This window comes from Cricetulus griseus, chromosome 4 (assembly GCF_003668045.3).
Source record: "Cricetulus griseus strain 17A/GY chromosome 4, alternate assembly CriGri-PICRH-1.0, whole genome shotgun sequence".
Classification (NCBI taxonomy): domain Eukaryota; kingdom Metazoa; phylum Chordata; class Mammalia; order Rodentia; family Cricetidae; genus Cricetulus; species Cricetulus griseus.
Window position 1 is genome coordinate 103,379,431 of NC_048597.1, and position 26,320 is coordinate 103,405,750.

Below are 26,320 nucleotides of genomic sequence, written 5' to 3' on the forward strand. Positions count from 1 at the left end.
TTAATGGAGTGATTCTGACTATTTCTTTTAGCACAAGTTAAAAGATTCCACCCTGTAATGGTTAAGAGCACAGACTCTGGAGCCAAATGGCCTAGAAGGAAATTCTGGCCCCACTATTACTATTAGCTGTGTAACCTTAAACAAAATCTCTATATCTTTGTGCTTGTGTGCTTGCTTGCTCTCTGAAAGCTTATAGAAAGGATGAGAATAACATTATCTGCTTCCCAGGGCCATGAAAGGCTGGATGACATTACAAAGCATTTAGAATGAGGCATGGCAACCCTACAGGTGCTTTAGCATATCAAGGGAAAAAGAACTGAGGTCCTGGCCCCAAAAGAAGTCACTCTTTTCCCAACACACCTGTCCTTCCTAACCTCTGAGATGTTTAACCTTGGTGACAGAAAGAAGGGAAACATGAGCTCAGCTATCAAGAGGAAAAAAGAAAAAAGAAAAAAGAAAAAAAAAAAAAATCCGGGCCGAAGTCCTTATTTCTCATCAGAAAGAGCTAATGTTTCCATTTCTTTTTCCCAATAGGCCAGAGCAAGAGCAGGAAATTGAATATTTTATTTAGAAAACCCTGTAACTAGGAATATGAGAACAAGAGGACAATTGACTGCTTGTGGAAACTGGAGAGGAGTATTTCCAAGTATTAACACAAAGAATCTCAAATATGTTGTGGGTAACCATGGAGTTTTTATAGTTATAAGGTTGCTAATATTGACTTTGGTTGAGTCTTCACCTTTGACAAAATACTTTACATAAATGTAAACACCTGTACCTACTCATCACTCTGTGCTCATGAGTACCTGACTGGCACTGAGACCAAACTCAGGCTGAACCACTGAGTCAAGGCTCAGGCCAACAACAGGCATGTCACCCGATGTGCCCACCACTCACACACGTGAAGCTGCTTCATCAAATAGTGAAAACCATTACCCTAGTGTCTTCTAACTCCCTCTGGAGTTTGTCAGCTTTGGTCTTTTCAAAGAGCAGGCTCTGTTCAAGCTCCTTAATGCGGGCATGCTCCAGTTTGGTCTGCGTCTGTTAGTAAAAGGGAAGAGGAAAAGAACACAACAGTGCCACCATGACATGCCAGCACAAGAGGAGAGAGCGGCATGCAGGCCGAGCCACCAGTACTTTCTGCCATGGGATGAACATAAAAGGGTACAGAGAAAGAAACAGGATGGAGCTGCAAGAGGAAGGACGGAGTGAGGATGGACACTGAACACAGGATGAAGGTGAGAAGAGAACATGAACTAGTCTGTTGAGAAAGAAAAAATGGAAAACACATGAGGCAAGATGAAGTTTCAGATGCATGCAGCCAAAAATGTTATCTCGATAAGTGAAGTTTATCAGCACAAATTAGAATAGTTAATACTCCTCTAACTATCATCTTTCCTCCCCCGACAATGGCTACTTAACATTAATGTGTATGTAACTGACTTAGGGACTTCACTAGGTTGTTTGACTCTCGAAAGATCATCACTTTCACCTATATGTGGAAGAAAAACACAAATCTCCAAACTTTCAGTAGGTCCAGAGCAGATTGTTGGATCTGGCAAACAACTTGTAATAAAAAAGGTTAGAAGAGTCATCTTCTGGGCTGGGTATGGTGATCTAGGATTATAATCCCAGCACTTGGGAGGCAGAGGAAGGAGAACTGCTGTAAGTATGAGGGTAGCCTGGAGAGGTTTTATACATAAATGAACAAATAGAGGTGCCCACACAGTGGTGTCTTGGGAAGTGGGTGGTGCACTCTGGTTGAGGTTCTCTACAGCAGAAAAAGAGCTGTATAAGCTCTCATTTCCTCCCAACCAGGATTTTTCAAAGGCTTAACTGTCTGGAGAAGAGGAGAGGGTTCAAGATTACAAGGCAATATTTAGCAATGATTACCCACCATTGCCTCTTCCTCTGAAAAAGCCAATTAAGGAGATGAGAGCAAAAGAAAAGCTACACTCCAGATGTAAGGGACTTATTTTTTATCCTAAAATGAAGTCATTCTTTACCAGCTCAGATAGGAAAGGATGGCAACATACTCATGCTGAAAGAACTGGTAAGATCCTCGGGTGAGTGGGACCCTCGAAACCTCACAGTCACTAAAACTCACTTTCCACAAATCCAGTTACCTGAGTAGGACCAGGGAGGTTTGCTCTGCCTAATAGACTCAAGTGCAGCTGAATCTAGCTCCACTTGAAATAATCCTGCTATTAGTCTAAAAGTACTTCCCCCACCATCTCTCCTAACCAACTGGTCACTGGAACAATTGACTGACAGTATCAGGACTAACTTAAGATAGGTATCAGTCTGAATAATTATGGGCAGTGAGAAAATTACAACGGAGGTCATAACGAAGTGACACCAAGTAGTATAGAGCCTGAGTAGAAAGTCAAAGCTATGAATGTGTTCACTGGAATTCTGGTGACTGCAAGGCACTCAGGGGGTCACTCTGCTTATGAACTGGGTATAAACAACCATCATAGGATATTTAAAAGTGAATAGAAAACATTTTAAAAATTTTTTATATACTTATTCTTTTATTTTTATATGTATTAGTATTTTGCCTGCATGTGTGTTTGTGTGAGGGTGTCAGGTCTTGGAGTTACTGGCAGTGTTAGCTGCTGTGTGAGTGCTGGGAATTGAACCCGGGTCCTCTTAACGGCTGATGCTCTTAACGGCTGAGCCATCTCTCCAGCCCCCAGAAAACTTTTTTTTTTTTGAGGCAGGATCTCATTATATAATTGTGGCTGGCCTGGAACTCCATGTAGAGCAGGCTGCTCTAGATCTCAGAGATCTGCCTGCCTCTACATCCTGGAATTGAAGGTGTGCACCACCACACTCAGACAAGACTGTTGTGTTTTAAACATTCTTCACTACAGTCTCTATAATCTATTGTGAGGATAGTCCCCTACATCCACGTGTGCTGCAGAGAGAAGCTGTTCAACAGTCTTCTTTTACAAGAAAATAACTTAATCCAGATCTACACAGTTAGGAATTCAAGCTAAAGTCAAAGGTCACTCATTATGTGCAGATAAAAAACAAATATCCAGCCAGGCATGGTGATGCAAGCCTATATAGTCCCAGCACCTGAGGAAGCAGAGACAAGGAGATCAAGAGTGCAGCTTATAGTGCAAGTTCTAGGCCAGCCTATTATTATTCCATAGCCAGATCCTATTTAAAAAAAAAAAAAAAAAAAAAAAAAAAAAAAAGCCAAGAAATGGTTCTTACTTGCAATTGCAACACTAGGCAACTTGAGGCAGGCAAAAGGCTCACCACAGGTTCAAGACCATCCTGGGCTACAGAGTAAGACCCTGTCTTTAAAAAAAAACAAAAGGAAGCCGGGCGTTGGTGGCTCACGCCTTTAATCCCAGCACTCGGGAGGCAGAGGCAGGCGGATCTTTGTGAGTTCGAGGCCAGCCTGGTCTCTGGAGCGAGTGCCAGGATAGGCTCCAAAGCTACACAGAGAAACCCTGTCTCAAAAAACCAAAAAAAAAAAAAAAAAAAAAAAAAAAAAAAAAAAAAAAAAAAGAAAGAAAAGAAAGAAAGAAAAGAAAATCAGGTGGTGTCGCCGCATGCCTTTAATCCCAGCACTGGGGGGGGGGGGGTAAAGGCAGAGGCAGGTGAATCTCTGTGGTTTCAAGGCTAGCCTGGTCTATAGAGTTCCAGGACAGCCAGGGCTATACAGAAAAACTATCTTGGAAAAGAAAAATAAAAAAAATCCATGTACTGTTCCCCCCATTCAGACCTTCCAGCTGACTGAAGCAAAGCATCCTGCCCCTTCTGCTTTATAGAAGGGGCTGCTCCACAGCGGACTTTTACCAGTCAGCAGCAAGGGAACCAGTGATCCACTACCTCCATGCCACAGCCTGTGGTAAAAGTATGACACCGAACAGGACAGTCCTTTAAAATGATTGCTTTCTGAGACTAAGATGTGGTATCCCAAGAGGAAAGTCTTGGGACAGGGGCTTGGAAGGAGAGCAAAGGCCTTGCAAGAAGTGCACAGAGAGGCAGGAGGGAGGTCCCAGGCACACTGACCCTGAAGGCAGCAAAACGTGTTCTGGAGGGAAAGACCCCGATCACTGAAGTAGCTTCTCAAAAAGTAACCCCTGATCAAAATTTCAATGTCAATTCTCTGGTCCAGCTCAATAGGTGGTAAGAAAAAAATGATTCTTTGTTTTGAGTTTGTTCCTTTGAGCCAGCAAATCAAAGCAAAAGGTTTTGGGTCTTCTCCATTGGTAACACAGCTGGCAGTGTGGAAAAGAAACAATATTCTGGAGGCCACCTTGGTAGTTTATATTGGGTACCTAATCTCTGTAAGAAGAGGGAGAGACTGCCACTCCTGGTAGCGCCACACCTGGTAGCACTGCTACTAGAAAAAAGCTCCCTCAATGACAGCAAACTTAAAATATCCTACATATTCAGGAAAGACTACTGGCTCGACTTGCAGATAAGAGGGAAAGTACTGCAGTCATAAATGAAAGTTAGATTTCTTATCAGCTACACTGGCTAGCAGTGGGAGCATGCACAAGAGCAACCGGAAGCTTCTAGGCTAGGCACTTGGGAATTTCCACAGCTCTCCATCTAAGGTGTTTACGCTTCCCTCAGCTATCATCCCTTTTGAAGTAATCCTACCAAAATTAGAAAACATACTATGAGGTGAAGGAGGCCATGCCCTTAGACAATTTCTTTCCTTTTTAGCAAAGTTCTTTAAAAAGCAAATATTTACCTATCATTAAAAAAATGAATCCACAGAACTTAGTCATTACATATAGTTTCTTAAAGATACAAATGAACTTGCTTTGGAAGCCACATGCACAGAAATACTAAGCGGACAGTCCCAAGGTCAGATTATGCAGTTAGTATTCAAGTGTATCAATAAGCATTTTAATGTGGAACCAATCTGTGTTAAGGGAAATGTCCACACAGTTAAGTGCCCTCTTACATTCTCAGGGTCTTCAGAAATCTGGCTCTGTTGCTATCAGTAAAAAAATAAAAAAAGTAAACAACGACAAAAGAGATTCAACTGAAGTTTCAATCTGTGTTAGGGTTTCAATATAACTTTATTTGATTAATTTCAAGTAAGTTTATCAGACAGACTATACTAGCCTACCGCTAATGTAAATATTTTTAACTCCACCTTTCCCAAACTCCAGAGGAGGTAATTCTCATGAATTAGATGATGACATGAAGCTTCTAATGAGACTTTGGGGTGTTTTTAAATGGATGACAACAACACAAAACTCAACTAAAGGATGTGACTATATATGAAATGAGTGAAGAAGGTTTCTATTAAATTATTAATAAGCAATTAAATTCTAGACCTTATAAAACCAGAACTCAGAATGTTCCCTTTATTCTTTATTGAGTATAAAAATATTGTTTATTTCCAAGGAAATCCAAGTTACTGTTTGGAAGGATTCCTGAAATTTAAGCCAACAGACTCGAAAATCCTGATGATGGAAATATATCCTCTGCTGGGCATGGTGGTGCACGACTGTAATCTCAGCATTGGGAGACATAGGCAGGAGGATTACTATAAATGTGAGGCAAGCCTGATTTGAATTGTAAGTTCCAGACCAGCCAGCTACATAGTGAGGCCATGTCTCTAGCTCTGCCCAATATCCAAAAACTGTATAGACAAGTGCAATTTTTACTAAAATGCTAGGAAGAATCTTACAGAATCTTCAAATTTTGAAAAAATTATAATTTATATTTGTCATATATGTGGCAGTGGCTTTAAAAAGCATCAAAACCATTTAACAGCAGCATCTTACTCAAAATTAACATGAGTAATTGTTAAGAAGATAAGAAATCTATTATAGGAAAATGGGTGAGTTTTAAGTAGGCCATAGAAGTGGCATAAATTGGCAGGGTGTTGGTGGTGCATGCCTTGAATCCCAGCACTCAGGAGGCAGGGGCAGGTGAATCTCTGTGAGTTCGAGGCCAGCCTGGTCTACAGAGTGAGTGCCAGGATAGGCTCCAAGCTACACAGAGAAACCCTGTCTCAAAAACAAAAAACAAAAAAAAAGTTATTTCCAACAGAGGAACTAGCAGAGTCTTACTTAAGACTGCCTTAGTGCACACTGCCAGATTTATGACTTGATTAAATCCAGTTTCATAGCTTCTAGTTTTGAAGCATGAGAAGAGTTCTGAGCATTTTAATTTGCCACATGAATTAGGATACCACAATCACAAGCACAAGGACCAACCATCACCTCAGCACAACCCTAGTGGCCAGAGGCAGGATGCCCGCCATCCTCTTGACTGGCTGTTCGAACAAGGACAGCTGGCCCAGTGTTTCACTCATATTTCTCAATATTGGTATCCATAAAGGCTTTAAAGAGCTGGAAGGGTTTACCTCAAGATCACCTTTGGTAATTGATTCTTCTTCTACTCGGAACTGAAGGTCCTCAACCTTCCTGTGGGATAAAAACCAAAACAAAACACTGAGCAAAGTGCTAAGGAACACCTTACCCACAGCAGAAAGTAAGAGCAGCACCCTGGTGAATTCAGTGTCCACTGATGAAAATAAACACCTTAGAGACACAAAAAATAAAGGCATGCATCTTTAGGGCACTAGTGTATAAAAGTTTTGCTGTAATTAGAAATTCCAAAGTTTTATTAGGTATCAACTCTAGAAGGCATTAGGTTTAAAAAAAAAAAAAGATTGAAAAGAAAAAGAAAATCGATTGTTTCCCTTGGGTACATACACCAGAATGTATCAATTAATCAAGATAAGATCGACCAGGGGACTTGATGGATCAAGCTCTTCTTCCAGAGGACCTGGGTTCAATTCTTAGCACCCACATGGCAGCTCACAACTATAACTCCAGTTCCAGAGAATCTGGCACCCTCACTCAGACATACATATCAGTCAAAACATCAATGCACATAACATAAAAAAAAAAGCCTTAGCCGGTCTTTATGCTTTTAATCACAGCACTCGGGAGACAGAGGCAGGCGGAACTCTGAATTCCAGACCAGCTTGTCTATACAACGAGTTCCAGGACAGCCAGGGCTACACAGAGAAACTCTGTCTCTGAAAACAAACAGACAAACAAAATGATTAAGTTTCTTTATAAAGGCTAAGTAAATGAGGTTGGCTGGAATTCCCTTCAGTAATGCTGACTAAAGCTATCCTCGGGAGGTTTAGCATTCAGTGACAGTAAGTATCTGTTATCAAGTCATGTCTAACTGGTGTCAGGGTTCCTGGAAACGCTCCGTCAATGTCCACTCTTTTTACCTAGCAGGGTTCAGTTTCTGCTGAATACAGTCATTCTCTTGGTTTTGTCAGCAAAGCTATCAACAGTAAATTTCTCGCTAAGACATCACTGAAAAGGAAAAGATTACACTCAGGGATCACCTTTTCTCCTCTTCTAGTTGGTTGAGAAGCTCCACTTTCTCCCTGTCAGCAGCTTCTACCATTGTTCGCAGCTGGTCCATCTTGGCCTCCAGTTCCAGGACATGCTGGGGAAGCAAGGATGTCAGTGAGTAGCCCAGGGATACCTCCAAATGGGTATGGCAAAGTGTGACCATGATGAGTGGGCATCAGTCTTGATACATTCTAACACTTTCTATCTTAGTAGGTTATTCCTGGCAACTTTCCTGGAAACTAGATGACAAGAAAACTCCACATCATATAGCAACACAGGACAACAAATCTCATCTTTTCCAATATGAAACATATGTCAAGAATAATCTACAAACAATATCTGTGTTCACTAAGACCCTAGTAATGATCAATTAATACAGACTCAAAGCCTAGACATAAAGACCAAATGGCTAAGGTAAAATCAAGAAGAACAAAACTTTATGATGATGGAAATTGGCGCCCAGACCATAGCTTCCCAACAAGCTCAGGAAAAAATTGGTACTCATTTCCTATGTTCAGATCAACTCTGGCTCCAAACATCAGGTACTTTTTAGCCTCATCACTCAATTTAGAAACCACCACAAAATCCACAAGATCAACACCAGACTTCACCTGGTCATGCCCATCTCGGGCCAGGGCTAGCTCCTGCTCTATCTCCCCCACGTGGCTGGTAGCCTTGGCCACCTCGGCCCGCTCCAGGTCCCGCTCAGCCAGCAGCTGTTCAATGTGCTGCTGCTTCTCCTTCAACGCCTCCTGGAGGGCAGTGGTGCCCGAAATCTTGCGGGCGTAGCGGGAGGAGGTTTCAGTCAACTGCAAAGGAAAGTCAGAGAAGTGAAGGGCGACGGTGCCATCAGGGAGGTAAGGCGGGCGCAATGCATGCGTGGCAGGCATCTCCTCGGCAAAGCAAAAGTGCTGATGCAGCTTGTAGGTTTGCAAATTATTAGGCAAAGTTCCCGTCAAGAAAACAAGACCGATTAAAAAACAGAGATAAACAAGCTCACAGCAAAGTTCATAAGATGTTTACAAGATGAATGTGTAGTTCAAACATGGGTACTCTGAGCTCAGCTGACAGGGCCTGCAGGAATCTAGAGTTTTTTAAGTATCTCTAAAACCAGATATAGAGGCTTACACCTGTAATCCAAGACTCAGGAGGCCAATGAGCTCCAGGCCAGCCTGGGCTACAAAGTAAGATCCCAAGATTCTTTAAATTACTTCAGCCTATGCTACAGTTCTCTTCTGATGATGACATCTGGCAAACCTTCTGATCTTGCTCTGAAGGCTGAGACATTTTGTTTTGTTTTGTTTTTAAAGATTTTATTTATTTATTATGTATACAACATTCTGCTTCCATGTATGTCTGCACACCAGAAGAGGACACCAGATTTCATAACGGATGGTTGTGAGCCACCACGTGGTTGCTGGGAATTGAACTCAGGACCTCTGGAAGAGCAGTCACTTAAGCACTGGCTCTTAACCTCTGAGCCATCTCTCCAGCTCCAGGCTGAGACGTTTTAAAGCTCCCAAACATCATCAGGAAATGATGACATCACCCTCAGAGTCACATCTTCTCAACTGATGAAATAGCTGGATTTTTGTCAGGATTTACTTCATCTTTCTTTACAAAGGAAAACTTGGGCGATCATGTCAGAACCTGGCCTCTAGGACTTGGATCTCAATCATTAGATATTTATAAGATTTAAGAGAAATCTGACTGGGCGGTGGTGGCTCACGCCTTTAATCCCAGCACTCGGGAGGCAGAGGCAGGCAGATCTCTGTGAGTTCAAGACCAGCCTGGTCTACAAGAGCTAGTTCCAGGACAGCCTCCAAAGCCAGAGAAACCCTGTCTCAAAAAACCAAAAAGATTTAAGAGAAGTCTGAATAAAGACAGACAGACAGGCAGAAAGGCAGACACTCAGAAGGAGAAGGAAATGACATGGTATAAAGAAAGGAAAAGAGAAAAAGAAATGGTAAGTGGGAAGAAGAATGGTGAGATAGGAAGAAGGGAAACAGGAGGACAGGAGGTTGCACAGACAAGGGCTGGAGGACCTTGAGAAAGAATGTGTCTTTTTGTCATCTATTAAATCTCTGCTGTTTCACCTACATCTCTCTGTCTTGAAGCTAACAGTCAAATAAAACCCAGAGGCAATGACCCTGCACAAGTGGCAGCAGGTAACTAGACAAAGTGAAGCACATTCCGCTCTGCAGGCTCCCACAGGCTCTGCAGTCTGGGAGGGTGTTCGGAAATGGTCCCCCATCCTTAGCACTTGTCCATGGCCTTGACTTAACAGTTGCTGGCTCCAGATCTATTCAACCTTTGCTTCTTCTGCAAACAAAGCTTCATTTGTCACCCAAGTGCTTTCAGTCTATTGAGCCCTCATCTCAGTGAGCATATAGTGAGGATCTTCATCAATTAATCCAGCAATTTGATGACTATCAAAGCAAAGGAATCCAATCAAACCCACACTGCCTTTTGCTGTACACTTTGTGGGATTTTTAAAAAATTATTTAAACATATTGGGAGTAAATTCCATTTCTTTTTAACATTAGACCAGCTTTCCTCCTCACTGTATGGTTTAGTTGTATTTCTCACTAACATCTCTTTGAGTACATTAAGAATGAGGTGACCCAGCAGGCGTTGGTGGCGCATGCCTTTACTCCCAGCACTCGGGAGGCAGAGGCAGGTGGATCTCTGTGAGTTCAAGGCCAGCCTGGTCTACAGAGCAAGTGCCAGGATAGGCTCCAAAGCTACACAGAGAAACCCTGTCTCGAAAAACCAAAAGAAAAAAAAGAATGAGGTCACCAAATCATGTGCAAAGATTTGCCTCAAGAGTCATGGAAACTCACACGGACAGTGAAGGATGTGTAAAATTCCAAAGCAATGTAGGGGGAGCTGTTGAACAGCATGCAAATGACTAGATCAGGCACTTCAGTTTCAGGTCAGATTGTAATCTACTCCATTCAATAGCACCATGTCTGCAAAGGTCAGTGTTGGCAGTTGTGAAGACAAAACACAAATACTATGCACAAATCAGAGCAACACAGGAAATGAAGGTCCCAGTGATAAATACAATTCCAAGGTTTCACAAGATGCACAATGCCCAACAGGAGCACATTCCCTAACACTAAGACACTCTACTTACTGAAGAATTAACTTCGAATAATAACTTTTCTGGGTGCTGTAGAGATGGCTCAGTAGCTAAGAGTACTTGCTATGAAATCATAAGGACCAGAGTTGTGATCCCAGCACTCACCTAAGGAAACCAAGTGTCCCACAAATGTCAGCTCCAGAGTGTCTGACACACACCCACATGCATGAACAAGCGTGCGAGTGTACGTGAACACACACACAAATCAATCATGCAAAAATATATTAACTTTCCAATTTCTATCTTTCAAGGACAGAAATATACCTATCAAGGAAAAGTTAAAGTCACATTGCTTTGTGCCCTATTATACTCTTTCACAGACATTTTCATTAGAAACTATAGCTACCCCACAGAAACATACCGAGAAACAAAGCTGTCTCACAAGACAAGGAGATGTCTGTTTCAACAGTTTTCTTCAATAAATGAAGTGAACTAAGACACTCTACTTACTGAAGAGAGAAATTAGAACTTGTCTGCTAAATGTTAAACCAGAAGAACATGGTATTCCCCCAAAAATTGGACATAATTCACAAGATGGTAAAAGTTACTCAAGGAAAGGACTCCTCCAGAGCAGACACATCCATGGAATAGCGGAGTAGGTGTCCATGTTGGGTATGCTGAGCCTTTTGGAACAAGGCTTTATTCTTCACCTCCACTCCAATGGTCCTGTGACAGTTTTCTCCTGAAAATCTCTTTGTTTATTTTTTGGTTTTGGTTTTGGTTTTCAAGACAGGGTTTCTCTGTGTAGCTTTGGAGCCTCTCCTGGCACTCACTCTGTAGACCAGGCTGGCCTTAAACTCACAGAGATCCACCTGCCTCTGCCTTCCAAGTGCTGGGATTAAAGTTGTACACCACCAACACCCTACCCTGAGAATCATTTTTAATCATAGGTTTGAAGATGCAAACTAAAACAGTCTGAGACATACTTATTTACCTGTACATAAAAGGAAGAAACTACAACTGTCTAGCAGAGGAGCACCACAGTCACTTAAGAGACTTCACCACCCCCGCCTTTCTCTTCCTGAATAGAGGGTGAGATCAAGAACTGGAAACCCCAGTGATGGAGTCGCCATCTAATTTTGTTTCCTCAAGTTCAGATAAAAAAGCCAAGGTCCTGAATTCAGATGGGAGAAGAATCTTGCTGCCACTTCTGATGTAAACAGCATCTGCCTCACTTCCAAGAAATGAAATAAAGGGCAGGGAATGACATCAAAATAATCTAAATAATGTAACATATTAGCAAAAAGAAGAAGGTGTTACTTTAACTCTAGTGATTCCACTTTCTAAGTGGAAAAAGGTGAAGAGAAAAAGGGACTAAGAGAAAGAGATGAAGAGAGAGAAAACAAAACCTAACATCTTCAAGTTCCATAAGTTCTCTCTGAATCCTCTAGTCCACATAGGAGTACTCCACACAGTAGCTGCAGGTTAGACTACACTAAAATTATAAAGCATTAAATTCTCTCAAAAATACATTGGTCCCTAAAATTTAGAAGTCAAAGAAAAAGACCTATGTCCATGACGAATAGGATCCCTCCAATTTCCCTGTCATTTGGGCTCAAATAATTTCAAAGAATAAATAGTAGTTACTACAGATTTCTCAAGAACTAGCATACAATAAAGCTACTATGAATAAAAGTGCCATTAGAAATTCTTATTCCAAAAAGCTGGGCATTAGTGGTGCATGCCTTTAATCCCAGCACTGGAGAGGCAGAGGCAGGCGGATCTCTGTGAGTTCAAAGCCAGTCTGGTCTATGGAGCAAGTTCCAGGACAGGCTGCAAAGCAATACAGAGAAACCCTGTCTTGAAAAACCAAAAGGGAAGGAAGAAAAAAAGAAAGAAGGAAAGAAAGAGAGAGGGGGGAGGGAGGGATAGAGGGAGAAAGAAAGAAAGAAAGAAAGAAAGAAAGAAAGAAAGAAAGAAAGAAAGAAAGAAAGGATCTTATTCCAAAACTCATGCACTTGTTGGAGTTACAACTCCAAAACTGCCTTGCAGGGACTTTCACAACAAGCTACAGCCAACACTCAGAACACACAAGCAAAGCAGGGCACTGGCTGTGGGCATGTGGTGCATCAGGAGGAAGGGAGGCTTACTAGTCCTGTTCGGCTGGGCTTGCTGCTCACAGAGGAGGCCATAGAGCTCATGGAGCTGAGAGAGGAGGCAGATGGGCTGCGCTTCAGGTTGGCAGGCGTGGTGGCCATCACTCGCCTCACAGCAGCTGCTTTGGCTTTGGCTGGTGTAGTGGAAGGGAAGCCAATCTTTGTCACTTTGTGAACAGGAGCAAACAATCCATATTTGGGTTGACATTGAAAATACCTTTAGAGAACAATAAAAGGGAGAACAAATACAACTTAATTACAAAAAGTAAACTATAACCAAACACCCTTCCAACTCAAAATGATTGGGACTGTGTAAGGACATAAGTAATTCTACCATGTGATAAAAGTTTAGAGACACAGGAACCTCCCACTTTATAAAGCCATGACAAACAAGACCAATCAGATGAGCCCCTGACTCTGGCAGATCCAAAGTAAACTAGAAATGTCAGCTATCTGAGGACACTAGAGATTGTGGCGATTACAATGTTTCAGTAACAGGAAAGAATGGCTTTGAGGCTGGGAGTGTGGGTCGGTGGCAAAGGCTTGCCTTCAGTGTTTGGTTTTCCATACATGGGACACACACAAATGTGTGGGAAGGCTTGATGGCTGTACAATCGTTTTACTATGAGATTTTTATCTCCGTGAATCATGTTTGGTGAGTTAAAATTCATATGCTTATGTAAGATTTATAGGTCAATATTAACTAGATCATGTCATGATCAACATACTGTATACCATTAATAACAATGCATCATCTCCCATAGCTGATTCCCCGCACTAAAATCCACCAACTTGGGAGATGAGAAGCAGCCTTGGCTACTTGAGGAATTTGAGACCAGCTTGAGCTATGAGAGACCAAAAAGAAATATGGGAAATTCTCGTACCTCCCTCTGTACTATTTGAGTCCCATCTGCACTCCAAGGGCAGAGTAGGGATGCTCTTACAACAGAGGGGGCTGCTTGACAGTCAATTCCTGAGCACAGGAGGGAATTCCTATCAGACATGTAGACACATTTTACATTTCTTTTCCTGACAAAGACAGTTACCTTCTCTTTATGCCAACTCTGTCCCTGATGCCCAGGAACTTGCAGAGGCCCACTACTTTCAAAAAAGAAAGCCAGAAGGAAAAATGATCTTTGCTGGGCAGAGTGGTGCTCAATGGTCAGCTGGTCTACCCTAATTGGTAAACTCCAGGCCAATGAGAAATCTTGAAGCTGGCACCCAAAGTTGTCCTGGCATGCATATACATTAAAAAACAAACAAAAAATATTTTCTAGCTAGGTCTCAGGGATAAAAAATTCTAAATGGGGTGGTATATACCTTTAATTCCAGCACTGGGGAGCAAAAACAGGTAGATCTTTGTGACATAGAGGCCACTGTCTACATAGCAAGTTCCAGAACAGCCAAACTACATAGAGAGACCCTGTCTAAATAAATAAAATTAAATTAAAGTATAGCTTCTAGTCAGTCACAGTAGCTCATATCTTTAGTCCTGATACTTGGGAGACTAAGTTGGGCCAGAAGATTGCCACAAGTCCCGAGACTAGCCTGGGTTACACAAGCAATCTCAGGCAAGCCTGGGTTATACGGGCAGTCCCAGGCCAGTCTATTCCAAAGACAGTGTCTCACAAAACAAAACAAAACAAAACAAAAACAAAACAAAACAAAAAGTATAGCTCCTCAGATACCCATTTCCACTTTATTACACATACGTGGTAAGTTCTGCTAGAGCACAATTACATGTAAGAGGGAAACACAATATCACACAATTCCAAACCTACCTTGTTCCAGCAACAGCACCATCGTTCTTTCCCAAAGGTTCATCTAATTCCACACCACACCATTCCCCCTTGGCAAAGTCAGTCTCTCCAAGAAACCGGACTACACCAGCCTTAGTGCCACCAACCTAAAAAGAATAAAAAGTGAAACTTAAGATAGAAAGAATTCAATAGCTTACAGCTTTGTGGTCCTAACTAATGACAGGTGGTGCAGTCCATCATCCCAGCAGCAGCTTCTTTGCTTTGTCTTCTCAACTCTTCTCAAGTTATCCAGAAGCCATACTAGCAACTTACCTGAGTGACACACTGCTAAACTGACCTGATGTCTGGTATAGTCCAATAATGAAACATTTCATACAACATCTAATCATTAAGGCTTTTTACCAAAATATTCTCTTACTTAGAAAAAAACACTTGATTATAGGCCAGCAAATGACTCATTAAGTAAAGGCATGTGCTGTCCCAGCATGCAAACCTAATGACCTGCATCCAATCCCTGGTACCAACATAAATGTGGAAGGAAATAACTGATTTCACAAAATGTGTGCCCACAAAAATACACATACACAATAATAATGAATAAAACAAATTTTAGGAAAATGCTTGATTACTTCAGAGCAATTTTCCTGGTTGGAAATAAATTATTTACTATAGAAGTAAAAATGCAACAACATCAAAGAGAAGTAAAACTCATCTGTGACCCTGGATTCTTGATATTTTCTTATACTGCCTATATCTCAACACCGTGACATACAGGTACTAAAGACTTAATCTATATGTGTGGTTTATGCACACTAACTGCATAGAAAATGAAAATTTAAGTATTTTATGCCAGGCAGTGGTAGCAAACCAGCACTCAGGAAGTAGAGACAAGAGGCTGAAAAGTCATCTGGGTTACATAATAAAACTTAGGCAAAGCAGGTGGATCTCTGAGTTCCAGGACAGCCAGAGCTAATAGAGAAAACTGTCTCAAAAAACAAACAAAAGACAATTTAAGTACTGTAAAATGATTGATTCTACAGTGAAGGTTCTGTTTCCTTACAAATGCTAAAAACACCACTCCTCATGATTTTTTCACATGAAGTGCTCAAACTAAGATTCTTTTTAGATATTTCCCCAACCATTTTCAATACACATGTGAACTTTAGTTATCACCAAAATTATCCCCTCATCATTATTATGTTTTCCTTTACACATACAGAGAACACACATTTGTGTCTGGGTCCATGTCTATACATGGCAACAGCATTTCAACCACTACTACTGAGCAACCTGCATCACTTGCCCTACAACACTTCTTCAAAACATGTTTTCTTTCCATTTCCTCACCTTTTTCCTAAGCTTGTTGTCCTTCTCCCACCCCAGTATGGAAGACTGAACACAGGGTTTGGTGCGCGCTGGGCAAGTACTCTATGGCTGGGCTCTAGCTCTAGCCTCTTTTCCTGTTTTGAGATGGTGTCTCACTAAGGTGCCAGTCTGTAGTGAATTCATCTGTACCACAGGCAAGTCTTGAACATTTTTGTTAGACAGGGTCTCAATATGTAGCTCTGGCTGTGCTGAAACTCACTATGTAGATCAGGCTGGCCCCAAACTCACAGAGATTCACCTTCGTCTGCCTTCTAGGTACTAAGACTAAAAAGGTGTGCCACCTAGTCTGGCTAGACTTTGAACTTTCTACTTTGGCTTCCAGAATTACAGATCTGTATAACTGGGCCTGACTTAGGCTTCTTCTTTTCTTAATTTCTTTTTCAAAAACGTCATTGTAAGGGCTGGAGAGATGGCTCAGTGTTAAGAGCACTTGTTGCTCTTACAGAGCATCTGGGTTTGTTTCCCACATGGTAGCTAAAAAACATCTGTAAATTCAGTTTCAGGGGATCCAATGCTCTGTACACATACATACAGACAAAACATTCATACGCATAGAATTTATAAATGAAATATTTTTCACTAAGAAAAAAATAATAAATGCAGTATTTTTCATAGCTAGTGATAGTCAATGCTGACATATAGGTTCATTGCCTATTCTCTATTGCTCTGGTTTCAATATGGCTTGACCCCACTAACACTCACATTGAAGGCTAGAAGTGTAGGTCAGTTGGTGGAGTGCTTGCCTAGCACACACAAATCCCTGGGTTTGGTCCCCAGTATCACATATATCAGGTATGGTGGCAATACTTATAATTCCAGTACTCAGGAAGTAGAGGCAAGAGACTTAGAAGTTCAGAGTCATCTTGGATTACATAATAAATTTAAAGACAATCCAAGATACATGAGACCCTGTCTCAAAGACAAAATCCTCACATTGAGGCTTAGTTTCCAGTGGTACAGTGTCAGGAAATAGGGCCTAGCAGGAGGTATATGTTTTAAGGGTAGAGGAGTAGAACCCTCATAAACGCACTGACATCTTTCTGCTGACTGAGTTAAGCCCTAACAGGATTAGACACCATGAACACAGGTTGTCACAAAGCAAGTCTGGCTTCTATGAGCTTCTCTCTGGATACACACATTGATTGTTCTGCTACAGAAACAGGAGACTTGAAGCGGGGAAGTGGTGGTGCACGCCTTTAGCCCCAGCACTCGGGAGGCAGAGGCAGGCAGATCTCTGTGAGTTCAAGACCAGCCTGGTCTACAAGAGCTAGTTCCAGGACAGCCTCCAAAGCCACAGAGAAACCCTATCTTGAAAAACCAAAAAGAAAAAAGAAACAGGAGACTTAGGGCTTGCTGACTAGGCTACATCAGCTAGCATCTGAGCCAGTCTTCCTGTGTCCACTTTCTCAGCCCTGGCTGTGTGTGTCAGCAGTAATGTGTGCTGCCATGCTTGGCATTCATGTTCATGCTGGAGATCAGACTCAAGACCCCCTGCTTGCAAGGCAAATGCTTTACTGTGCTATCTCCCCATGCTCCCTGCCTCTGCCCAATCATTTCTTTGTTTTATTGTTTTGTTTTTGTTTTTAGAAACAGGATCTTGCTATGTAGCATAGCCAGGCTTTGAACACTCAATCCTGCTGCCTTTGCCTCACCAGAGCTGAGATTTCAGTCATGCAACACCATGCCTGAAATTTTTTTAACTATTAAAATTTTAAATCAAACATGTCAGATTTCTAAGTAAGTGTGTGTGTTGATCTCTCTCCCTCTCTCTTGTTTGATTTTCATTTTTTGAGACAAGGTTTCTCTGTGTACCCTAGCTGTCCTGGAACTCACTCTGTAGACCAGGCCGGTCTTGAACCATCTCTGCCACGCCAGTGCCAGGATCAAAGGCGTGCACCACTAGTGCCCGGCCACCATGCTTAGTTCTAAATCTTATTTCTTCAACTAATTTAAAGTTAAAATGCTTCTTATTTCTAAATCAAAGACATATGTTTAAGAAACAAATGAGTGTGGTGAACGGAAGCATGATAAACAGCACCGCTGCAGCCTAGGCTCCAAAGAAAGACTTATCTTAGAGAAGAGAAGGAAGGGCAATTAGGAGGAGGAGGAAGACGTTAAAATGGGAAAATGAAGGACCAATGGCCACAATGACTTGTGCACATCAACTCACCAGCACCCTGTCTCCGATCTTGAGTTCTCGCTCTCCTTTCTTGACAGAGCCAGCCTCTGAAAGGTTAGAGATTGACTCGCTGGCAGTTTTTGTAAGGTTGCTGATTTGAGATGGAGTTGAAGTTTCTTTTGCTGTCGACTGGGATGGTTTGTGGGGAATATTTGAGGGAGTGGCCGAAGAAGAGGATGCGGTGGTGGCCCCAGCAGTGGACAGAGGTGAAGCAGCTCTGACATGAGCTGTCTGAAGGCCATTGGCTTCATCTTCTGCTTGCACCTTCCTTGTTAACTTTGAAGGTCGGGTAAATATACCCTTCAGAGGCTCACATTGGAAATACCGAACTCCTGCCACCGAACCATCGTTCTTTCCTATGGGTTCATCTAAAACAATCCCAGCCCACTGGCCTGGTGCAAATTGAGTTTCCCCAAGAAACTGGATAAATCCAGGCTTATTCCCATTCACCCAAACACGTTCTCCAACTCGAAAGTCATCCACAAATTCTTCTTGGGTCTCAGAGGATGGAGGGCCTGCAGCTTTTTCACTGGGTATTGTCTTCTCCGCTGGAGCTGCAGCTGTAAACAAAGGAGGGTCAGAAACATCCAACAGTTGTCTTCTAACTTAAAGAAAACCAGAGAGTGGGCTGCAGAGATGGTTCAGTAGTTCTAAGCACTGGCTGCTCTTGCAGGGGACCCAAGTTCAACCCCCAGCACCCACATGGTGGCTCACAACTGTCCTTAACTCCGTTTCCAGGGATCTGACATTCTCTTCTGGCTCTAGCCAGCAATAGGCAGACCATGGTACACAGACATACACTCAGAACAAACACCCATACACATAAATAATAATATTTTAAAAAGTAAGAGAAAACAATAGCAAAATGAACAGATCATGACTTGTCACGCAAGATTTTTGTTTGTTTTTGAAACAAGGAGGCAGAACACTGTTAAAACTTTGAGCTGGGGAGTGAGCAGAGGCAGGCAGATCTCTGTGAATTTGAGTCCATCCTGGTCTACAGAGTGAGCTCCAGGACAGATTCCAAAAGCTACACAGAAAAAGAAACCCTGCCTTGAAAAACAAACAAACAGGGCTGGAGAGATGGCTCAGAGGTTAAGAGCACTGACTGCTCTTCCAGAGGTCCTGAGTTCAATTCCCAGCAACCACATGGTGGCTCACAACCATCTGTAATGAGATCTGGTGCCCTCTTCTGGTGTGCAGATATATATGGAAGCAGAATGTTGTATACATAATAAATAAATAAAATCTTAAAAAAAAGAAAAACAAACAAATTTGGTAGTGCTTCTACTGCCACCAAATTAAGGTGCTATTGAGTTGTTTAAATAAAAGAGTTCTAATTTAAAAAAAAAAAAAACAAAACACAGGGCCTGATGTTGGTGGTACACACCTTTAAGCTCAGCCCTTGGGAGGCAGAGGCAGGTAGATCTCTGTGAGTTTCAGGCCAGCCTGGTCTACAGAGTGAGTTCCAGGACAGGCTCCAAAACTACACAGAGAAACCCTGTGTTGAAAAACAAAAACAAGATAAAACTACAGGGCTGGAATAGAACTGTTTGTTTGTTTGTTTGTTTTTCCCTTGACACCACCCAGCCCCCAGCCCTGTAGCTATAGATCTGAGTTCATGCCCACCCCATTCCCTTCCTAAATATTTCAGGAACACCCAGTCAGATCCACTAAGACCCTTTCATTGCTATATTAGAGTACATCAAACTAACAAAACTCAGACCATTCAACCAGATACATGGAGTCATACTTGATAAATGAAAGGATTTGGGGCTGAGGCCCCTGCCATCTGTATTGCAACACTATTACATAAAACTTACTCTTTTGATGGCAGAGGTAGAATCACAGCAAAAACAAAAAGATAGCCAAATGCCCTGGGAAGGCAAGGTACTTTTGTGCAACCTCTATCTATCATAAAGATAGCAGTTAACTTTGCCAGAAATGTGTATTTACACTGAAAACATCCATTCGGTCATCCAATAAGGATTTATTAAATATTTAATATAATTTGTAAAAGTGCACATTCCTAACCAGACTACCACTTGTGAGATATATCATGATCTCAGAATGTGACACAACCTCCCTGAGTTTAATTTCTTCCCCTGTAAAGAGGCAGTGACGTCTCTTCAGGGCATTTAAAAAGAAAATTAAATGACTTAATGTATTTATTCATCCTCTACATGTTTAAGGAGCTCGTGCATATCTAGGACTAGCCCGAGGTCTTCTTCTATGCCAGGAAAAAAAGCAAAGCAACACAGTCTGTGTCCTCATAGAGGTTAGAGAGACAAGAAAGCAGGTAGCCTGAGTGCTGGAGAAGATTAGCCCCATCCACACCCAAGAGCTGACATCTAGCCTAAGGCCTAATTGTCAAGATAGTGTAAGCAAAATTGGGAGAACACCAAAACTGTGAGAAACACATAAGATAATTTGTTTTTCAGTGGTTCTCAACCTTTCACAGGGGTCACCTAAGACCACCAGAAAACACAGATATTTTTATTACAATTCATAACACTAGCAAAATTAGTTAAGAAGTAGTAACAAAAAATTTTATGGTCACCACAACATGAGGGAACTCTATTAAAGGGTCGCAGCACTAGGAAGGTTGAGAACTGCTGTGTTAGAGTAACCTGAATGGACTGAATCACTCATGCATTAGAAGTCTGAGAAGCTGGGTGGTGGTGGCACACGCTTTTAGTCCCAGCACCTGGGAGGCAGAGGCAGGCAGATCTCTTTGTTTGAGGCCAGTCTGGTCTACAGAGTGAGTTTCAGGACAGTCAGGGCTATGCAGAGAAGAAACCCTATCTCAAAATGAAAAAATAAATAAATAAATAAATAAATAAATAAATAAAGCATTACCAGCAGCAGGTGTCTTCAAGGCTGTGCTTCCAGGCTTAAGGATCTTGGTAGGGGCCTTCAGCCCACTTGGTTTCAGCATACTCATTTTCTTGGAAGGTCAGACAGCTTTCCCTTGTTGGTGCCACTATCTCTCCCCAATAATCCATACAAATGTGGGTGTTTCTATAGAGAACTTCGTCTCTTGATTAAATCTGAAAAGAGAAACAAGTCAAGAAAAAGAGAACAGGGACAATAGTTATTCTAAATTCCAAACTGGACACAGTAGTGGTACATGCTTTTAATCTAGGCAAGAGAATCACAGGAAGTCATCCTTTTGTTTGTTTGGAGTTTTGTTTTATTTTGGATTTTGGGTTTTTGTTTTTTGTTTTTTGTTTTTGTTTTTTTTTGGGGGGTGGGTGGGGGATGGCTTCTGGAGAACTCACTACTTTTTAAGAATGTAAAGGAGCTCTAAGGCATTGGTGGCGCACGCCTTTAATCCCAGCACTTGGGAGGCAGAGGCAGGTGGATCTCTGTGAGTTTGAGACCAGCTTGGTCTACAAGAGCTAGTTCCAGGACAGCCTCCAAAGCCACAGAGAAACCCTGTCTCGAAGGAAAAAAAAAACCAAAATGGTGTTTCCCAATTGTTGCTATATCCAATTTTGTTTCCTATTTGGAGTTACAAAGGAGTTTTGTTTGAGACAAGGCGTCACTATGTAGCTCTGGCTGCCCTGGAAAACTTACAAAGATTGATCTGCCTCTGCTTCTCTAGTACCAGATTAAACTCCCTTTTATGGGCTGAAAGGCTTGCAATACCACACCTGGCTAGGAGTTAGAGGTTTTAAATCTTCATTTTACATTACAGAGGCTTCCAGCACCTAGTGTCTCTAATTCAGATAAAGACTTGGGTGCCAGGGCTGGGGAGTTTGCTCAGTGATTAAGAACACTTGTTCTTGCAAAGGACCCACAAGGAGGTTCACCATATCCTCAGGAACCAGGCATGCAGGTAGTGCACAGACATACATGCAGACAAAACACTTATATACACTAAATAATAAGAAAAGGATAGCAGAAGTTGGGGGGAGAAACTGAGAGGAGAGGAGGAAGGGAGGGGAAACTGTGATCGAGCTGGAAAAATAAATAAATTTAATAATAATAATAAAAACGGGTGTCAAGTAAGCATGTTTGGCATTTACTGTTTTCATTACTGCTGTTCCAACACTGCACTAAGGACTATGAACACAAAAGCCTGATTTACAGCCTATGGAAAGACCAGCCTAGTGTCCACAGCAGTAACACCACTGTGTGTTAACATCAAGAGTTCACATACACAAAATATGCATCTCCACTGGCTCACAGTGTAAAGTATCATGGTGTGAAGTACCACCTACAAGTTAGAAATGAGGGCCTCGAACTTATTGAAACAAGCCCTGGATGGGCTCTACTATCTGTAGTTTAATAAGCCATGAATTCATGTGATTCTGATGGGAGTATTTGAGAATCATTACTAAATTATTGATCAGAAAATGACTAGAGGTGTAGCACGATTTCTAATTGGTCTTAATAATATAAACCCTGTGTCAGATATGGGGTAAATGCTGAAAGATCAGAGAAGCAAGCAGTCAACCACTAGTTCTTATCTCTACTGAATTCTCAAGACAGAATGGGCGATGCTGTCTCTACGAAATCTCAGACTGAATCCTGAGCTCCTGTCTCCTCCCATCTTACCACCGGTTGGTTCTGTTACTCTTTTAGACTGATTCAATCTCATGCAGCCCAGGGTGGCTTTGAACTCATATAGATCCGTCTGCCTCTGTCTCCTGAGTGCTGGGATTTAAGGTGTGCCACCACTGCCTGGCCTCTGTAGCTAACTAGTGGCTTAGTTCCACACTCTGATCTTCAGGTAAGCTTTATTAGTTAGATCACAAACCAAGTATCGCTAGGCGGTGGTGGCGCATGCCTTTAACCCTGCACTTGGGAGGCAGAGGCAGGTGCATCTCTGTGAGTTCAAGACCAGCCTGGTCTACAAGAGCAAGTTCCAGGACAGCCTCCAAAGCCACAGAGAAACCCTGTCTTGAACACCCCCCCACAAAAAAAAAAAAAAAAAAAACAACAAGTATCACCACACGGAGGGAGGTTCAATTTCTCAAACGGCATGCATGTGAACCATCCACAACTGACTCTCAATACCTCTACAGCACCTCAGAATTTTTCCTCCTCCATGGCTCTGTTCCAGGAGTTCTCCCTGCCTGCAATGTCTTTTCCAAGTCTTCGGCTTACCCTGCTGAAATCTGCACTCATCTGCTATACAAAACCTACTTAGCTCCTCACCAATGAAAATATATTCCACTTTCTATTTCCAATACAGTTTCCACTTTGTTTAGTCTATCTGCTATTTGTTTGTGACATAGTCTCATGGATCCAGGATAGACTCAAGCTTGCTATGTACCTGAGGATGACTTTGAACTTCTGATCCCCCTGCCTCCATCTCCAGATGATTGGGGGATGTGTGTATGTGTGTGTTTGAGTGTGTGTTCACATATGATGAGAGGCTACAAGTGCCAGGGTGAGTAAATGGAGGTCAAAGGACAACTGTATAGAGCCAGCTCTCTCTTTTCACCTTTGCAAGCAGGTTCTAGGGGTTGAACTCAGGATCTCAGACTTGTGTGGAAGTGTCTTTAACCCACTGAGCCATCTCATCAGCCATTTTTTGTACCTAGTATGTTTTTAAATTATACTTCCTGCTTACTACAGATGAGCAGAATAATATATGATAGACACAAACATATGGAACTTACAATGTAGCTGGGGAGAAAAGATACACACACACACACACACACACACACACACACACACACACACACACACACGCACACACACGCCTATGCATACATACAATGTGATTTTTGAGAAATACCAAACCATGTGACTATCCTGGAAATGTCCTAGAAGACCAGAAGAATGAAGTAGGATGGAAGAAAAAGAATGAATGAGCAAGGTGAGGCACAAGTGAGCTGGAGGGAAATATGCATTACACTGTTAGGAGGCCAAGGAAGAAAGGTGTAAAGGACAATGCCTATGAAGTGGACAATGAGTTCAGTTGAACAAATATCAGAAGATTCTTATAAGAAATCAAGTTTAAAAGGTAAATTGTGGGCTGGTGAGATGGCTCAGAGGTTAAGAGCACTGCCTGCTCTTCCAGAGGTCCTGGGTTCAATTCCCAGCAACCACATGGTGGCTCACAGCCATCTGTAATGAGATCTGGTGCCCTCTCTGACCTGCAGGTATACATATAGGCAGAACACTATATACCTAATAAATAAATAAATCTTAAGTGAAAAAAAAAACGTTTAAAAAAAAAGGTAAATTGAAGGAGAGGCTCAGGAACCTCATATCAATCTAAAAAACTGATCAACTTACTAACCTTACATCACAAATGCAAAGCACAATGAAAGCTGACTACAACGTCTCCAACCTTGCATTTATTTCGCTTATTTGTTTCAATTACTTTAGTCTAGCTACCATTAACAAGCAAAGTTTGAAGCCAAGGGTTTGCAGCCTTTCCCTGTACCATTTGAAATCCTCATTCAACACAATAGTTAGTACAGATAGGATCTGGGGGCTGCCAGCATCAGGCTAATTCAGGAAAGAGGAGTCCTGAGCATCAGTGTTGATGCTTACAATGTGACTACCAGGGAAGATTATCACCTAGAACTCTTAAGACCACATTCTGGCAAAGACCAGCACAGCTGTGAAGACTAGCTGCCACTGAGCACAGGAGTCCAAGTCCAGCCTTTTCTACTACACTGGGAGGTGGACTAGGATAAATATTATACGGCTTACCTTTACTTGATACATTTTTGTATCTTAACATAAAGTACTCCCCCAGTCCGTGAGACTAAAAGCTCAATATTGTGCCTCTACGTTTTCACAGAGGCACATGAAGCCACCAGCTACACACAATTGTTGGTTTGGTTTTGTCTTGTTGAGATAGGGTTTCACAGTGAATCCCTGGATAACCTGGAAGTTATCATGCAGATCAGGCTGGCCTAGAATTCATACAGATCTGCCTGCCTTAGCCTCCCAAGTGCTGGGATTAAGGATGTACACAGCCATGCCTAACCTACCTTTTTCCTTTTTAAAGATTTACCACACCCTCTCTGTATGCAGGTGTGCAGGTGTGCAGGTGCACGCAGAAGCCAGAAGAGAGCATAATATACCCTAGATGTGGTGGTGAGCTACCTGACTGAGGTGCTGGAAAATGAACTTCAGCCCTCTGCATGAATAGCAAGCATCCTTAACCTTGGAACCATGTATCTAGCCCCTACTTGTTAAATTGAATGCCTCAGTCACATTCAAATGTGAAGTTGAATGGCCACAGCGCCCCAGAGAGAAGTTTCCATCATTGCACACAGGACAGATAGTTCTACTGGACAACAGCATTCCACAACCTCTTCCACCCAAAGATACTCTCCCTCCCAAAGAATCCAACATATCAAGTGACTGCCTGAGTGGACCAAGAGCTCAGCAATTAGGAGCAATTACTGATCTTGCAGAGGACTCCGTTTGGTTCCCTGCACTCAGGTCTGAAAGCCACAACTACCTGTATAACTCCAGTTCCGGGGATTTTGTCACCCTCTTCTGACACACATACATGCAAAATGCTTATACATATAAAAATCAACAAAAAAAAAAATTTAAAGGTGACTGCATGAGCCCAAGGTGGTAATGTTAGTCTTTGATCCCAGCACTCAGAAGGCAGAAGCAAGAGGACCTCTGTGATTTTGAAGGCAGCCTGGGTTACTGAGAGAGGTCCAGGACAGCCAGGATTACAAAGACCCTGTCTCAAAAAAACAAACAAAAAAATGACTGCATGAAGAAACACTAAATACTTCACACAAAAAATTGCTTCAACCAGTTTTTTTTTTTTTTTTTGACTAAGTCAGTCTTTTGTAAAGCGTGGTATGTAGCCAAGTATGACCTTGAACTTGGGTCCTGCAGCCTGTACCTCCCCTGTTCTGGGATTACAAGCACAAACCATCTTACAGTTTCTATAGTGCTGAGGATAAATCCCAGGGCTTCATGCATATTAGACAATCACTCTAGTAACTTAGCTATTATCTCCCATCTTTCAAAATGCTTTAACACTATTTTTAGGCACGCCTTTAATCCCAGCGCTCTGGATGCAGAGGCAGGTGGATCTCCATGAGTTCAAGGCCAGCCTGGTCTTGCTTATAGTTATGATTCCAGAAGGTAGGATATTCTTCTACTCCAAAAAACAATGCTCATCTTCTATGAAGTTATAGTTTAGTTTACATTTTTCTTCTGGAGGGGTGTTTTATTTGGATTTGTTTGTTTACTTGGTTTTCAAATATTTGGATGTGTGTGTGTGTGTGTGTGTGTGTGTGTGCGCGCGCGCGCGCGCGCCTTCAGAGATCAGAGGTATCAGATCTCCATGGAACTGGGAACCAAACTTGGATTCTTCAGAAGAACAATATATGCTCTTAACCACTAAGCTCTCACCAGCCCTATTTATTTATTGGGGGAGG

At 42.1% G+C, this 26,320-nt stretch overlaps 1 protein-coding gene across 9 annotated transcripts in view; it reads right to left on the minus strand.

Moving 5' to 3' along the window:
• Clip1 (CAP-Gly domain containing linker protein 1) overlaps positions 1-26,320 on the minus strand; it is a 111,724-nt gene that overhangs the window by 58,783 nt on the left and 26,621 nt on the right. For 4 of the 9 annotated variants that reach the window (XM_027413980.2, XM_027413974.2, XM_035443317.1 and 1 more), the window contains exons 2-10: positions 20,796-20,986; positions 17,928-18,496; positions 14,393-14,517; positions 12,606-12,828; positions 7,982-8,179; positions 7,361-7,464; positions 6,356-6,416; positions 4,940-4,972; positions 937-1,041 (exon numbers count right to left, since the gene is read on the minus strand). In XM_027413980.2, the coding sequence (XP_027269781.1) occupies positions 937-1,041; positions 4,940-4,972; positions 6,356-6,416; positions 7,361-7,464; positions 7,982-8,179; positions 12,606-12,828; positions 14,393-14,517; positions 17,928-18,496; positions 20,796-20,880 (1,503 nt within the window). In that variant the 5' untranslated portion in view covers positions 20,881-20,986. The remainder of the gene's footprint in view (positions 1-936; positions 1,042-4,939; positions 4,973-6,355; positions 6,417-7,360; positions 7,465-7,981; positions 8,180-12,605; positions 12,829-14,392; positions 14,518-17,927; positions 18,497-20,795; positions 20,987-26,320) is intronic. The other 5 variants (XM_027413981.2, XM_035443318.1, XM_027413982.2 and 2 more) reach the window with 3 other exon arrangements.